Source organism: Rhipicephalus microplus, chromosome 9 (assembly GCF_043290135.1).
Source record: "Rhipicephalus microplus isolate Deutch F79 chromosome 9, USDA_Rmic, whole genome shotgun sequence".
Lineage (NCBI taxonomy): Eukaryota > Metazoa > Arthropoda > Arachnida > Ixodida > Ixodidae > Rhipicephalus > Rhipicephalus microplus.
Window position 1 is genome coordinate 98,878,831 of NC_134708.1, and position 16,432 is coordinate 98,895,262.

Consider the following 16,432-nt stretch of genomic DNA (forward strand, 5'->3'; position numbering starts at 1 on the left):
GCTGAAAGCATGGGCGGGTATTCTAGATATTTTGCTGCATCACTATATCTCCTGTCCGAATTGCGATCGTAGTCCTCGCGGAGCATCTTTATTTTGGACTTCCTTTTTTTAAGATGATAGGTAAGATGCATATTTCATATGCCGGCTGCGGCGGCTGCATTTCCGATGGAGGCGGAAATGTAGGCCTGTGTGCTCAGATTTGGGCGCACGTTAAAGAACCGTAAATGGTCAAAATTTTTGGAGCCCTCCACTACGGCGTCTCTCATAATCATATGGTGGTTTTGGGACGTTAAACTCCACATATCAATCAAGATGCATATTTCATGGGATGCGGTCTACTGAGATGTACTTTCCAATTGTTGCAGCGATAATTCTTTTCTCATCCGACTGTTGCTCTGCTTCAGGTGTAGAAATCAATTCCGAATTCTCTGAAAAGGCAAGGCTAAATAGTTATCATTTCCTGCATTTAGGATTGTTGAACCACAGAATATCACTTTAGACACATCGTAGTGAGGTAAACAAAATGCTGCGGAACGGCATGCGATTGCTCGAAAGCTATGGAATGCGATAGCTTACCTTCAGCTCTAAGGAACCTACGTTTTTTCCTTTTCGCTAAGCGTATCCGCTGCTATGGTGCAAGCATTTTACATCGCTGGTAATTGCCATTCGCATTGACCATGATAAAAAACCTAAAAAGGAAAACAAATGCGCTCATCTGGAAACGCCGTAGTGGAGGGCTCCAGAAATTTTGACCACCTGGGGTTGTTTAACGTTCACCCAAATCTAAGAACGTGGGCCAACAACATTTCCACCTTCATCTGAAATGCAGCCGCCGCAGTCGGGATTTGATCCCACGACCTGCGGGTCAGCAGCCGAGTACCTTAACCACTAGACCACCGCAGCGGGGCTCGAGCCAACTCGACTTCAAGCGTTTCAATAAATGCATTTTCTCGACAGGAGCTTGGCTGCTGTTTGCAAAATCAATACCTGCTCAAATAATAGGTCCAGGTTCTTGTGCCCACCCGTTCCCCTTAGGAAACGCTGCAAATTTTTCGCTGGTCTTGAAATCCCGGGTTAGCACATCGCAGATTCACGGAAAACATGTGTAGCCTGAATAATGCCTTGTTCGACGAATGTATAGTTGACTTGTTTGGCGTAGCTCAATGTGGCTTCCGTTCTGTGCCCGCCACAACTTGTTGCATTTCCTTTTCCCGTAGTCGACACGCTAACTGGGCGAGGTAAGTAAGCGTGGTCCAAGTTCTAACACCACTGAGAGAGCGCAGAGAAGGAGCGGAGGCAAGCGTTATGAAAGCAAGTCGATCACCTCTCGCGCTTTGCTTGTTTTAAAATTCACGAAATAAGGAATAAGAAAAAACGTACAAATAAAAGAGAAATTATTCAAAGGGGTACCAACTTTTATATTTGTAAAAACTTGTGAAAGCCAATAAATGTGAACTTTCACATCATTCTCTGTCCAATCAACCAGATCCCAGGACATCCGGCGACCGCTACGAGCGTGCATGTTTTTTGAAACCGAAACTAGCGCCCGGTTTCCAAGGCCTGGAATAACTTTGTTTCCCGGGTACCAGTGCGACCAACTAAATAGTGGCTGTGTTCTTCTGAAGTCTTTTGCTCCATCACGACCGTGTTACAAACTCTTAACGCTAAATCAAAGCAAATTTCTCTTTCATGTCGTACACACAAAAGGAAAGAAACATGTGGTCGCATCCAGCCAGTTTATACTAATTTCTCGGTTATTACACATCCATACGCTTTCGTTTCACACTTATAGCGTACACATGAGCATTACTGGCCCGTGTACTTAGATTTAGGTGCACGCTGCAGAACACCAGTTGGCCGAAATTTTCGAAGAATTCCGCTACGGTGCTCCTCATAATCATATTGTGCTTCTAATATGTTAAACAAGAGTAGTATAGTGTACACTATTCAGCTGTACCTCACGGATGCGCACCGCGACAACGGCGTCAACGAGATTCGCCCCAAGACAGCGAACTCACTTCTAAGCGCCATCGACACTCTAAGAGCGCTTCTGATCTAACACAACTAGTTGAAGAGATAGCTGGTGCTAAGTCTATATTGTAACTATTAGCCCAAACAAACTGAACAAGAAACACGACCAGACACAGCCCTGTATTCTGTGTTACATATCACGTTTTTGTGCGCGAAAAGTTGTTAAGGCGTTTTTTGGTTAGTACCTAGGGGAGTGCTTCTCATACTTTAGATGTTTGTAGGGGAAGTTTCATCGATACGAAACAGCCAGATATCGTTAGCTGGAGCACTTTTTACGTTTTATCCCAATTCTTGAGTGCCACCTGCTCACCTTTTTCCAGCTGCTCGTGACGATGCTGACTGCTTTGAAAAATCCCACAGTGCTGTGGGTTTTGAACGCTCGTGCACTTGGAAGCCTGGCGTGAAGCCTTGTTGGATCATGTCCGACGTTGAGCTGTGGAACCGCATTCTCACAGACAACTGCATGGAACTTCGAGAGTACAGGTGGTGTGAGCTCACTCTAATGGGCTACGAGTGGCCAGAAAAGAAACCCGGAAACAAAGACGCGCTGCGCGCCTCGCTACTCATCCATGTGCTACTTCGGCAACACAGGTATCTGTTTTGACATTTCAGTTAAGCGCTTCGTTCGATGTACTTTGGGGGTTGACATTTCAAAACTAAAATAACTTGTTGCGCATCCCCAGGGGTAACTTCCTGTGTTTTACTGTACCTGCCTCTCTGTTTCAAAGGAAACAAAATCATGGTAGCTTCGCACCAGGGGCTCAAGCCTGCACAGATGTTTTGCATGGCCAGCCTGTTATGACTTCTATAATTTTGTCTTCTTTTTCCTGTTTTCAAATTTTCTTTTTCTCCTTTGTTTTATTCCTCGTTCTTTTTCTTTTCTCGCTTACCCTATATATTTCTCACCTGCTTGCTGTTTTTGTATTTTATATGTGGCTTTCCTTGCGTTGCGTCCAGTGACAAGGGAACGCAACAGAACGTGCCCCTAAAATGCTTGGCGTTCTTTACGATCATCAAGGCTCTCGCAGAGCACCATATAGGAAGAATACCTACCCTCACCCGAATGCGGGCTCAATGTTGTACAGAAGTCAATAATATACGTAAAAATCCTGGGGTATAAAATGTGTGGACTTGTTGCTCATCGCTGCGTCAATTCCGATTTTTATTGAGTTTATCGATTGTTAGCTATGCCTGTCAATAAATCTCAAGTTACGTTCACCACCCACGTGTGGTCTTATTCATGTCTAGTGGACCCGTGGTGAATAGTTGGACTTCACTCAGCTTCTGCAAAACACATGTTTTCGCCCACTGTGACTTCATTTTTAGTTGCACCAGTGGCGAATAGCTGGGCATGTTCAATTTCTCTGGCACACACGAGCCACGAATGCTGGCGCTCACAAGACGGGTGAGGTTTTGTCATTTTGTCATTTGCTATGAAAATCTAGAATTGCCGGTGTGAAGGTGGTTGCCTAGTGAAGCTGTGGTATTATGTGATCGCCTACACCACTGTGACGAAGTCTTGGACGGCTGAGTGATTCGCTACATAAAATGGCTGACACACAAATGGCTGACAGGCACTATGCTGTTACAACAGGCTTTTCTTGCGACGGTCATTCCATACGTTTGAATACATGTGAAGGGAGAGAAAGAAAAAAAAATTATTTCGCAAAGCTTTTGAATGAAGGTGTGAGGGTACCTAATTTCAGGAACTCGCTGTCTTTTGACTATCCGTTGGGCTCCGACGACAAGTTGACGCTAGTCAACCAGGGTCGGCTGGGAGAACTTAGCATACTACGCTTCACTGAGGAGGTTTGGGTCCGCATCTCTTGCTGCTGCCCATAGCTTTGGGACTCTTACTTTGCACGGCAGTAGGAGGTGCGCCAAAGTGTCTGCTACGTTGCTGCGAGGACAGATGTAGCAAAGGGACGTTGGCCTCATATGGTTCAACGGTACGCCGTCAGTGAAATGGTTGCTTTGAAGGCACCTGTAGTTGGTGTCTTTGTCTTTTTATTTAGTTTCGGATGTGGTGGAGGGTGTGAACTGCGTTGGAGCCACAATGTTGCAGTAATGCATGGCACTTTAGTGGTACGGATTCTATTGCTTCTGCTTGTGTTGTTGAGTAAGAGATGCCTGAGATCTCGTACGGGGTTGCGCGGTTGACGCACTGGCCGGCCGTGGTGTGTGCAGCTTTATTTCCCTCAAGTTCTTTGTGACTCGTGGCCTGCACAATACATGTGAAGGGGAAGGATCGTCAATCCTTTTTAGTACTTCAATCACCACCGTGGAGGTATCGTCGGTGAAGACCATGATGAGATAAATCACCACTCGCCTGGGTGGCGAGCGCTATGGCAGCCTCTTCAGCCGCACCCGCACGTTTGGCGAGGATGGTCACCGATGCCAGTACCGTGCCTTCGTAATCTTTGATGGTAATCGCAAAGGCCTTACACCCGAATTCTTGGCTGAGTCCACGTGTCACGCCAGCGCGTCATGGCGATGGTTATTCCTGATATGTTAACCCTGGCGAGCCACCTTGCTCGCTGGACGCAAAGCTGTAAAAAACAGCGTTGCGCTCTCGTGCATTTAGGCGTGGGAAGCGGCTGCAGCAATAAAACTAAGTTGTAGACGCCACAGTGTGCCATGCTCTTTGTTTGTTTGTATGCTCTCACGCACGTAGTGCATCGTCATGAATTTTCAACAGTGCCAAAGCCACCACAGCCCAAACAATCAACTTGGATAAAGCTAATAATATTATGCAGACGACTGTACCACAGTGTGCACTTTGCTGCAAAGAAACTTTTTTGTAGTATCGTGGCTGATAATATTACGCCAGACGTTTACGATATAAATATTTGATGGCTTCGTAAACTTGGTAAGGGGGCAAACAAGGGCACAAATAGACATACAGGCTGCTAAGGATCTACCAAAAGACACTTTTGCTGCTCTTGTTGACTTTTCACACACCAGCGTAGTCAAATTTTCTAGGAAGACCGTTTGTAAAACTACTCAACTTACGCGAAGACGTCCCCCTCCATCTTGTAAGAATTGGCTCAAAAAAAAAAACGCCGCCTACGCTGCTACACACTGACTGCTTCGCATGATATCGATTGTCATATATGGTGCTCGTGGTTTCTGGTACGTGACATTGCATTTTTGTGTATGACTGTTATGTCCGGTGTTGTAGGGAGGAAGGAGATGTTGTGTTAATGCTGCTACCGTGTCAGCTGTTAGCGGAGGGTTCGGCAGCGCCTCGAACATGAGTATATCACCCGGCGGGGGTGGTTCATCTATTGTGGTGTCTAGCGGCAGGCGGCTTAGTTCGTCGGCGTTCTGGTGTTTCTTCCCAGTGCGACAGTGTACGAGTTCGTAATCGTACGCCGACATCTTGATGCACCATCATATCATTCGCGGCGACAATGTCTGTGGCATTGGCTTCTGGGGACCCATATTACCCAATAAGGGCCGGTGATCTGTTATGAAAGTCACTTTCCTGCCGGTAATGTACTGCCGAAAGTGATCTGCTGCGTAGACGATGGCAAGTCCCTCTTTATCTAGTTGAGAATAATTCTTCTCTGCCTGCGATAGGGTGCGCGAAGCAAAAGCGATCGGGGCTTCCCGTCTCTGGTCGTCAACTTGGGAGAGGACTGCTCCCACTCCGTATGGTGATGCGTCACAGGCTAGCAGTAGGGGTCTCCTTTCGTCGTAGTGTCGCAGAACAGTAGACTTGCGAAGTAGTTGCTTAAGGGCAACAAATGACTCTTGGTGGCGTGGCGACCAAGTCCATGGGACTTCTTTCTGCAGGAGCTGATATCGATCGTTGGCCACTGTAGCTCGATGTTCTAAGAACCGGTCGTAGAACTTCAATAGCCCCAAAAACGACTGCAGTTCTTGCTTGTTAGTAGGCGCTCGTGCTTCGGTGATTGCACGCACTTCGTCTTCAGTGGGACGGATACCCTGCGCGTCAATTTGATGTTCAAGAAACTTCACTTCAGGCACCGCAAAAACACATTTTTCTTTATTCATGCGCAAATTAGCATTTGCTAGCCTTTCCAAAATGAGCTCCAAGCGTTCTGTGTGCTCTTCATTGGAGGCGCCACCGACAATAACATCGTCCAAGTAGACGCAAACACCTGGGATCCCGCTAAGTGTAGACTCCACAAATTTCTGAAAGATTGCTGGTGCTGCAGATATTCCGAATGGTAGCCTTTTAACTTTTTAAAGACCCTTAATAATGTTTATCGTGAGCAGTTCAGACGTTGATTCGCTCACCTTCAGCTGCTGGTAGGCTTGTGTCAAGTCCAAGGTGCCGAAGATTTTTCCACCACGAAGCGTGCTAAAAACCTCTTCCGGTGTCGGCAGTGGGTAGGAAGATGCTTTTGTCGCCAGGTTGACAATGCTCCGGTAGTCTCCGCAGAGGCGTAGGGTACCGTTCTTCTTTCGGACGACAACGAGTGGTGTAGCCCCTTCCGAATGATGCGTCGGTTCGATTATCCCTTGTTCCTGCAGTCGGTCAAGCTCATTCTCGACTGACGTTCGTAGGGCGAAAGGCACCGACCTAGCTTTCAAAAATTTCGGCGTCGCATCCTCCCGCAGCTCCAGTGTGACTGGAGGTCCGTTGTTCCCTGGTATTTCTTCGGAGAAAATCGCTTTGTACTTATCTTGAAGCTGCTCCACTGACGGATAACTGGGTGTGTGGTGAACTCCGCCAATGACCACTCCAAGGGAGGTGAACCAATTTCGTCCTAAAAGGCTTGATCCAGAACCGTGGACGGCTAGCAAGGGGAGCTGATGGGTCTGCCCGTTGTAGTACACGTCTACGTTGGCACAGCCCAGCAGTGGAAGGAAATATCCGGACCACGTTCTCAGCTGCGTGTCGTCTTGCTGGAGAGCTGGCGCGTTCTCACGCCAAGTAGCGCGAAAAGTGTCCTCGCTGATGAGCGTACTTGCTTCTCTGGAATCCACCTCAAACCTGATAGGGCGCTGGTGTACCATAATTTCAGTTGTAATCTTCGGTCTCGTTCCGAGGTTCACAACGGCGTTTCAGTCATATAGTGCCGATGACGTTAGTGCTGTTCGGCTTGTATCTTGCGTCTGGCCCTCCTGTGCGTCGACATTGTTGTTCCGTTGCACTGAAGTCTTCTGTCCGAGCTGTTTGCGCTTCGAGATGCATGCCTTTTCAACGTGTCCCAGTTTTTGGCAAAAATTGCAGGTCGCTGTCTTGTATCAACATACCTGGGGATCGTGCATGTCGTCGCATCGCCAACAGCGCTGTGTCTTTCTGCTTGATTTTGCCTTAGACGTGGAATAACCTGACTGCTGACTGGTGTGATTCACCGGCTCGACGTTCCGTCGAATATCCCTCTGCTGGTGACCGGTGCTCTCCGCTCGTTGGGCGATGTCGTAGGCTTTGGAGAAGGTGAGACCCGTCTCCGCGAACAGGCGTTGTTGTAGGCCTGCGTCACGCAGTCCGCACAGAAAACGGTCACGCAACATAACATCCAAGGGGAGCATAGTGGTGTTAGCAGGTGTGGCAGTCGATCCTCCCTCCTGCGCAGTAGCTGTAGTTGTCGTGGTCAACGTCTCGAAATTGCAGTCAGCAGCGAGCTTTTTGAGAGCCGCTACGTATTTGGCCACTTTTTCGCCTTACAGTTGGTCTCGCCGTTGGAAGCGGGCTCGACAGTAGACCTCCGATGGCCTTGGGTCATAGTGCTCTTGTAGCGCTGCTACGATGTCGTCGTAGTCAACGGCTGCTGGAGTGCGTGGCTGAATCAGGGCACAGACTGTGTCGTATGTCTGCTCCCCACACAGCGTTAGCAGATTGGCCCTCTTCATTGCTGCATCAGTGATGTTGTTAGCCTCGAAGTAAAATGCAGGCTTCCAAACCACGATGACCATGATGAGCCGTGGAATTCGGGCAGCCGATTTGGGAGCCCGTGCGTAGCCATAGCTTGTAGCTTCTCAATATCGTTGCGTAGCGTTGGTCCAAATCCACTTCCTCGTCGCCACTGTTATGTCCGGTGTTGTCGTCGGCCCATAGACGTACGCGTTGGTCGCGGTAGTCCAAAAAGCTCAGACAGCCTCGAACTGTTAAAAACAAGTTTATTCCTATTCGGATGGAGGCGGTGGCCGAACTGCCGGGGGAAACGAACGGTGGCTCGTTTGCGCCGAGCGGGGGAAGGGGAGGAGTCAACATCTGGAAGCAGTTTCAGCATCCGGTCCTTCGCGGGTTCAGAGGCTCACTCGTGACACAGGGGTGCTTGGAAGACAACAATGACTTATGCAGGAATAACATTTTTTGGAGAGTATGAACTGTATGGTTTATAATTGGCTAGCTATTTATTTTCTTTTTCAATTTATTAGCTTAATGACACCGTTTAGGGGTATATCATAATGAATGATTAACATAATAGTACAATAAAAGCAGGTGTTTTGGTGTGATAGGTGTTGTCGACGGGACCGAACATTCAGTATGATTTCTAAGACATGATCGAAATTCTTGAGTACGTCGTTTTAAGGGGATAGGCACCCCTAATTTCATATACTGAAATGGCTTTCTTATGCGGATACAATAAAAAAACGAGATTTCAATCATGTTGAGCATAACTGGTTACGAAGTTTCCATTCATTGGAAGCACATTGCTTACATGACCAGAGCACCACGGTGGCGTGCAATGGTCGTCACACATAAACATCTGGGCGTAATCTCCAGTTCATGCTTACCGAGCTTATCGTTAGAGGACCCAATTTCGCTCACAGTGTTTGCACAACAGCGAACCAAAATGTTGATCATTGTATCAGAAGAAGCAATCACCTGCTTTGATAACAGCGTCATGTCTCTCCGAAGACATGGTCTGCAAACGTGAAGGCCTGGTGGGATTTGCCGAATTCAGGACGATACTAATAGTTGAAGGGGCTGTACCTGATGCTCATTGAAGTAGAGGCAATGTAATGTGCGCAAAATGCAGCACCAATGACTGCACCTGCCACATTTTTTCCTGTTATTCAAAGTGCGTGGAGTACGAAAGGTGTCATTAATATTGTTACGTAAATTGAGACGGGACGTGACTATTGGCTAGTGTACTGATAAAATCGAAGCGCAGCACACAGAACGAGCCAACCAGTCCTTTTCGTCGTCTTCTGCTCACAGAATGGTTCACCCTTCATGCGAAAGCTACGTAGCATTACCCACAGGTTGTAAAAGCACAGCCTCGGTGCACTTTATACGTGTTCTTCATAAAAACGGTGGTATGGTTTCAACCTACTGACGTGGACTACGTCACTGGGGGTGTTTACAGAGAGGTTATTTGCGGAGACTAAAATGACCTCATAGGTAACGTCCGTTACCCGTCGTATGATACGGTAAGGTCCCTTGTACTGAGATAGCAACTTCTCCGACAACCAACACGACAAACTAGGCACCAGAGAAGAAGTAGAGAACCAGGTGAGAAGCCAACGTCGACATGCTTGCTGTCGTATAGAACTTTCTGGGTTGCTTGTGAAGCCATCAGCCTAGAGCGGGCAATCTGACGTGCATAGTCGGCACTAGCGATAGCATTACGTGCGTATTCACTCGTGAGAGGTGTAGCAGTCGGTAGTAGGGTGTCCGTTGGTAAGGTCGTATTATGGCCATAGAGCATATAAAAAGGTGAATAGCCTGCGGTATCATGACGAGATGAATAGGCAAACGTCACGTTAGGTAGCGCTAGATCATTGTCATGGTGGTCAGATGAGACATACATCAAGAGCATGTCCATGAGTGTGCGATTCAGGCGTTCGATAAGGCCATTTGTTTGAGGATAGTAAAAACTGGTCAGTTTGTGTTGCATTGAGAAGGAGCGCAAAAGGTCGTTGAGTACGCATGACAAAAATGCGCGTCCACGATTCGTGAGCGATTGCCGAGGAGCACCATTGTGTAGAATCACATCGTGCCGCAAAACGTTCGCACTGTCAGTAGCAGTGCTGGAGGGGAGCGCTCTAGTGATGACAAACCTCGTCTTATGGTCTATAGCAATGGTGACTCACTCATTCCCAAAGTTTATTCAGGGAGCAGTCCGAGGAGGTCTAACCAAACACGGAAGAAAGGTTTGTAGGGATGGAGATTGGGTGAAGGAGCCCAGCAGCGGCTGCGGCAGGTCGTTTTCGACGTTGGTATTTATCGCAGGAGGCCACGTAACGTTGAACGGACCACGCAAGATCATTCCAAAAGAAGCGGCGCCACACGCGCTCGTACATGCGAGATACGGCTAAGTGGCCGGCAGTTGGTTCGTTGTGAAACTCATGCAGGACTGCTGAACGAAGATGGTTAGGCACGACAAAAAGTAGCTCATGGCCATCTGGCTGGACGCTACGACCGTACACCGTGCCATTTAGGAGGACGAACTTGCAGAGTGACACGTCGTTATGGTCAGATTCCAGACAGGCAATGAGTGACCGCAAGGAAAGATCGCGACGCTGTTCGTCACCAATCTGACAAAACCTAGACATGGACATGACGCTGGGGCCAGGCTCGCCGACTGATTATTCTGGTTGGTCAATAGGGTAGCGGGACAAGCAATCGGCGTCCAGATGGAGGCGTCCAAACTTGTAGGCAACTGAGTAGGAGTACTCCTAAAGACCCAACGCCCAACGACCAAGTCGTCCAGAAGGTCCTTCAGTGAAGAAAGCCAACAGAAGGCGTGATGATCTGTGACAAGGAGCGGGCAGTCATACAAGTACGGATGAAATTTCGAAACCGCCCAGACAATGGCAAGGCACTCTCTTTGTGTTATTGGGTAGTTACGCTCAGACTTTGAAAGGAGACGACTTGCATATGCAATTACACGATCAGTTCCCCGCTGAGTTTGGGCCAGAAGAACAGTCAATTAAAGCTGAGTGTGCAGACAAGAAATCAGGACCTAGTATGGGGTCATGCGGGCAACAATCTAGAACGGCAAAAAGGACTACGGCGGGACGACCGGCGATTTTGACACGAGATATGCACATTCCGACAACTTCTACAGCGCCGTCATCGGCAACGTGTATGGCTTGAGTCGTAGAGGGCGTAATGATCTTCTGCAAACAGCGGCGTAGATGTGTGCTCATAATAGATAGGTGGGCGCCTGTGTCAACAAGCACAGTAACAGGAACAGTATCGACTTTTACTACAATGAGACTGTGATGTGTGGGCGTATAAAAAGTACCTGTTAAAGTGAAAGACTATATATGTTTATATACCGCAAGGAAACAAGTGGTTCCCTTCGAGAAAGTATACTGAAGTAATGCAGGTGAAGCGGACATCACAGAGGCCTCAGGAACCCATCGAAGCCACTCGGGATGGTCTCCTCTATTTGGCCCTTCTCTGCTGCTTCGTTGTCTTGAAGATCGTAAATGCCACCATTGCAATATGTTGAAATCACTTGAATGTGAACGACTGAATCAACTTTCTGAGGGCTGAACATTTAAGCTTTGAGTGCATGTGATACAGAAGTGCTGGTCTAGCTTGAATCCCCACTGTCCTCAACACCAAAAAAAAAGTCTTGTATTTAACGTGCAAAACAGGACAAACTAATAATAATCTCGCTGGTAAGGAAGGGAAGTATAGCGTTGAATGTTAGTGTGCACCCGTATGCTTACATTTAGGCTTACGTCAAACTATTTGAAGGGCACTAAACTAAATGCGAGTCCCCACCACGGTGGGTCTATTGATTTTTTTTGTTTCGCCGCGTAAGACCGAAACAATTCTGGTTGTCTGGTTGGCTCCCAATAATTAAGACGCTGACGTTAACATGTGCTCTGATGATTGGAGTTTATCAAATGTCATCTATCATTTAGGGGTCGAGTAATACCTAACTCCTTATGTGGCAGTAAAGCAGAGAAATGGTCACTACTGTTTATTTCATAATGGCTTCATTTGAGTTAGAAAAACACGCATTATATTGATTCCACCATAGGCATAGCCAAAAGGCCTCCCCCCCTCCTCCCTATAGAAAAATCTGCCTATGCATATCGCTCCTGCACTCCCCGTCACTTCATTATCTGTGCCATTTTTCCGCTTCTGTCTAAGGAAAGCCATTACATATATCGTATATAATAAAGCGAACGGCCTAATTCTCTCGTCAGGCTACACCATTTAGCTGAATAGGCTAGGAAAATGAAGTGGTAAAAAAAACTCACTTGAGATTTATCATGATTGAAGTAATGCGGTGTGCAAATCATAGTGTCGTCAAAGATCTCACGCGGTTGTGACATTGTAGCGGCTCCATTTTTACGCCACGAAGTGACGTCATATCTTGACGTAACGTGGCAGCGCCAACGCATGGCGTCACCGCTTGGCATCACCGCTTGACCATACGTGAGCCGATGCCGGATGTAGTGTGACACCATGTGATGTACGGGTAGATTCAGTATGGCGGAGCATCACATTTCGAACAATATTTAATAAAGCGAACTCGGGCGCTGCGATCGTTTAGCCTCCATGGGAATGATGAATAGTGCATGGATTTGCCTAGTCTTCATGCTTGTGGACTTCGATCGCTTTGTGGATTTGTTTATCACTGTTTTGTCATTTTGCTTCAGATAAAACGACAAACCGTGGAGAAACTCGTGAGCCACTCACAATAAGCGAGTATAAAATGATCAAAGAGGTGAAGATTTCCTGCTGAACTTTTGCTGAACTTCCTTGTGTCACAAAGTGTGCGCAAACCACATGTATACAAAGAGAGCCGAAAATACGAAGCTTTGACAAATCATCTACAACCCATCATTACCATGCTGATGAAAGCTTCTAATGTCATTAGCGTGAGCTCCTTTTAGTAAAAATTATAGGAAACCTCTAGGAAGAGGTAATGCAATTAGCCCTGAAGGTCAAGGTAATCATATTTCAAAGCGTCTTTCGCTTGCTGCGGCTTATCAGACAGATTTAGTTGCGTATGCACAGCAGTCGTGTGGACGCAGCCTCCCATTGGAACATGCTGGCAGGCTGTGTCCGTATGGCTACTTCGGACACGCGACTGAATCTGTTTATTATGTCTTGCAAAAATCCCGGTACGTGATTACATAGCTTGTTGCATTGCTGAGTGGGCAGCAAGCTTTTATCTGCCAATGTTACCCAGCGTAACATACTGCCGCACATATACGCAATTGGCCAGCTGTGACAAACATTTTTACGGTGCAGGTGCGTGACACACATATACATGAACTTCATGCATACCGTCGTCGAGAGGTACGTCGTGTGGCACGCTATCAAGACTGGCGTCAAGGGACTCAAGCGGCTAGAGTACAACCAAAGTTCTGTTGACGCGAAGTGCCCGGTGAGTAGTGGTGAATGTTTCAATGTTCTAGATACATTAATAGTACGTAGGAATTCGTGACGGGAGGACTTTTACAAAGACACTCAAACCCGGAAATGACACACGGAATTGCACTCGTTCAATTAGCGAAATACACCTGCCACAAATTTCGCACAAAAGCAAGAACACTTTTTCATGAGTTTGAACCCTGTGTTAGAACCTTCTCAAGAAAGATGAACGTGTTCAAGTGCGTCTCACTTTTTTATTTACTTCAGAACCCTGCGATCACTGTTTTTAGAAAAACTCACAATTCATTCGTTTGTGCACTTGGTTTTAGTGTCATTAAAGTGACAGCTTCATCGCGCTCATTGACTGCATACATAGGCGTCGGGAGGAGGGTGCAAGAGGGGCACTTGGCCCCTACAAGCCTCACTACGCAGCACTAGACCTCACCAAAGATACACACGTGCTTTCCTTCTTCCTCTGCCGCGATGTAACATGGTTTTGCACCCCCAAAAGAGGATGGTGCAGACGATTAGAAACACATCCCCCCATCCCTAAAATGCGCGACCTTTACTTCAAAAATACTTCGCAAAAAGTGCAACTGTTCCTGTTTAGGAACGTGGCAGTATACTTCGCAGGTGGCCCTAGTGTGTATTCTTCGTCTGCTTATACTGAACACAAAAGTAGTTCATGCCGGAGTCCGCCATGGCTGCGCTGACGATTTAGGTGACGGGTATGACGTTTTAAAACAAATATTGCCAATTGCAAAGAAAAAACAACTAAGAAAATTTATCGTAGAGGGGCATCGAGCTAGCGACATCTTGCTCCTCAGCGCGCGATGCAAACCATAAAGTCACAAAACGTACATTGTGGAGCCTGCGAAGGGCGAGCCATTTATATACACCATGTACCATTGGCCATCCTCAGAGCTCATCCACATTACATCGTTTTCGTCATCAGCTCGTCTCCCCACGCCAACTCACTCGTTGCTATGGATGCGCGCGCCTTTATCTCGCGGGGTCAAAGTGCGTGTAGATATCCTGGCGTGCTCGCTCCTTCACGCACGCGCTTATCTCCAGATTTGATCGTTTTGTAACTCTTGTGCCTCTACCACAAGTTTGTTTTGAAGTTACAGTGGTTAGAAGACACGAAAGTCTGTTCGCTAACTTCTGCAGCCGCGTGTACGAAAGGGGCGAGCTGTTCACACGCGAAGAGTTGTGGCAGTTTCTCCTGCTTATCATGTGTATTCTTTCGTGTTCATTTCGTGCGTCTTTCATTCTGTTTGAGCAGCGTGCTTTGAGTGTCGAGGTGTGGCAGCTGTTTGTCCATGCTCGTTCAGTGTATGCTCATTTCGTGCGTGCTGTTTGCTTGGGCTGCGCGCTGCAACTTTCGAGCTGCTTGCCATTCTCCTTGTGGCAATGCAATTTGTTGCTGTAGCAGTCATTTCTTCACTCTGGGTGTGGAACAATGCACAATAAATGCTCGAATACCTCTTTAAAAACCTGTTTTACTTTCATGTGACATCGATTTTTTAAAACAGGGACAAGCTGCTTTTTTCTGTCACTTCAGGTACCGCCGACCAAGACAGCCGTCTGTTGCGAGGCTATTGCAAGCTTGAGGAACGTCACCTACCTCTGCCTTTCGAGCATGCACTTCAGCAATGAAGTAGTGCGTATCATCGGTGGCTATGTGGAGTGAGCCACATCGCTCACACACCTGGAGTCACTCAATATTGAGGTGAGTGTGAAAGAAGTCCTTACAAACGACTTCTACTTGAGTGTCCAGTCCATGGTTTTGCGGAGCGCAGTGTAGAGCGGAAATAAACAAACACACACGTGCGAGCTTATTAGGGGCCGTTGAAAACATGGACAGTGCTCCCTGGATGTTTGTAAAATAGCAGGTCGAAGAACGACAGACGAAGGCACAGAAACTAGCGCTGACTTCTGCCTGGTAGATTTCTGAAGAAAAACAATATTTATAGCCCTGACACATCTCAAGACAAAGATAATCACACAATGCGCAGCAACTCTTCCCCCAATGAAGAGCAATCGAAGGAATGATAGCGCTCTAACCACTAAGCTTATCAATCATGTTGGCTACTATATTTTCAAATGTGATCTGTTCATGGTTTTTAGGGATGACACTCGACTTGAAATATATCAGAGCGCACCCGCAGTGAGACCACTGCGGAGCTAAGTTGTCTCAATTGTGCTTCTTTCCAATGTACTTGCGTTCAGATGACCTGGAATTGAGACACCTGCATGTCCATATGTCATTTGTACAACAGTAACAGCCCAGAGGGGCTTATGGCGGCGTCCGGAGAGACTTCAGTAAAAGAAATGGCTGAATCTGCATGTTACATTGCAACTGTCGTCGAAAGACGAAAGTATTGCGTCTGGAGAGAGTGAAGAATACGTTTTTTTGATGTTCTTCTTCGCAAGAGAATTGGTGAATGGTATTTGGGAGGCGCTGCGTTAGAGCACCTCAAGCGTTTAGCAGAGGTGAACGAGCGCATCGATACACGTTAGACACGAGCGCCATACGGCAGTTATCTTCAAAAACGAAGGCGTGCGTCCTCGCCGAGAAAGATGCGTGCCAGTCTCGGAGGTGATAAGGTGTAGAACGGAAAGCGACGGACAGGAGCCGCCACCGTGTCCTCGTAGGAAAGAGTTGGAATCACTTACCTTTTTTTTGAGCATCCTGTTGCACCGTCAGCGCAGCGCGATAAACACTACAGTCCTTAGAGTTACTTGTGTGTGCCTCTTCTAGTATAAAGGCAGACATACAAAACATCGGCGTGTTGTTATGGCGCCTCAGATTTGCGCAATAATTGTTTTTAAGAGGCAATCGCACAACTATGAACGCTAAACCTTGAGCAATATTGGTGAGCGCTGCGGATGGGGTTGGCCGTTTGGTGGCGTTAGGTATTAATAAAGACGGGCAAACAGACAAATGTACAAACAGATAGACAGACCAAAAGTTTTTCGTTGGAAGTCCCCTAGAAAGAATATCGTCTTCAGAAAGCGTATACATAATAAGTCAGCTGTAACCTCGCTCGAATCGCATATCACCCAAATTTTGCAAACTCTGGTTTAACAGAATACGGCTACTCAAGGAATAGATCATCTTTCCGT

The 16,432-nt window shown here is 47.2% G+C and overlaps 1 protein-coding gene across 1 annotated transcript; it reads left to right on the forward strand.

The window, feature by feature from the left end:
• Positions 1 to 2,232: 2,232 nt before the first annotated feature.
• On the forward strand, positions 2,233 to 13,603 carry LOC142771429 (uncharacterized). The gene is made up of 2 exons (XM_075872911.1): positions 2,233 to 2,622; positions 13,181 to 13,603. The coding sequence occupies exons 1-2, from the start codon at positions 2,450 to 2,452 to the stop codon at positions 13,374 to 13,376; spliced, it is 369 nt and encodes a 122-aa protein (XP_075729026.1). The 5' UTR covers positions 2,233 to 2,449; the 3' UTR covers positions 13,377 to 13,603.
• The last annotated feature ends 2,829 nt before the right edge of the window (positions 13,604 to 16,432 follow it).

Coding starts and splice junctions, on each gene's coding strand:
- LOC142771429 (XM_075872911.1), top strand. CDS start 2,450: ATGTCCGACGTTGAGCTGTGGAACCGCATTCTCACAGACAACTGCATG. Junction 2,623..13,180: donor GTGCTACTTCGGCAACACAG/GTATCTGTTTTG, acceptor TTTACGGTGCAG/GTGCGTGACACACATATACA.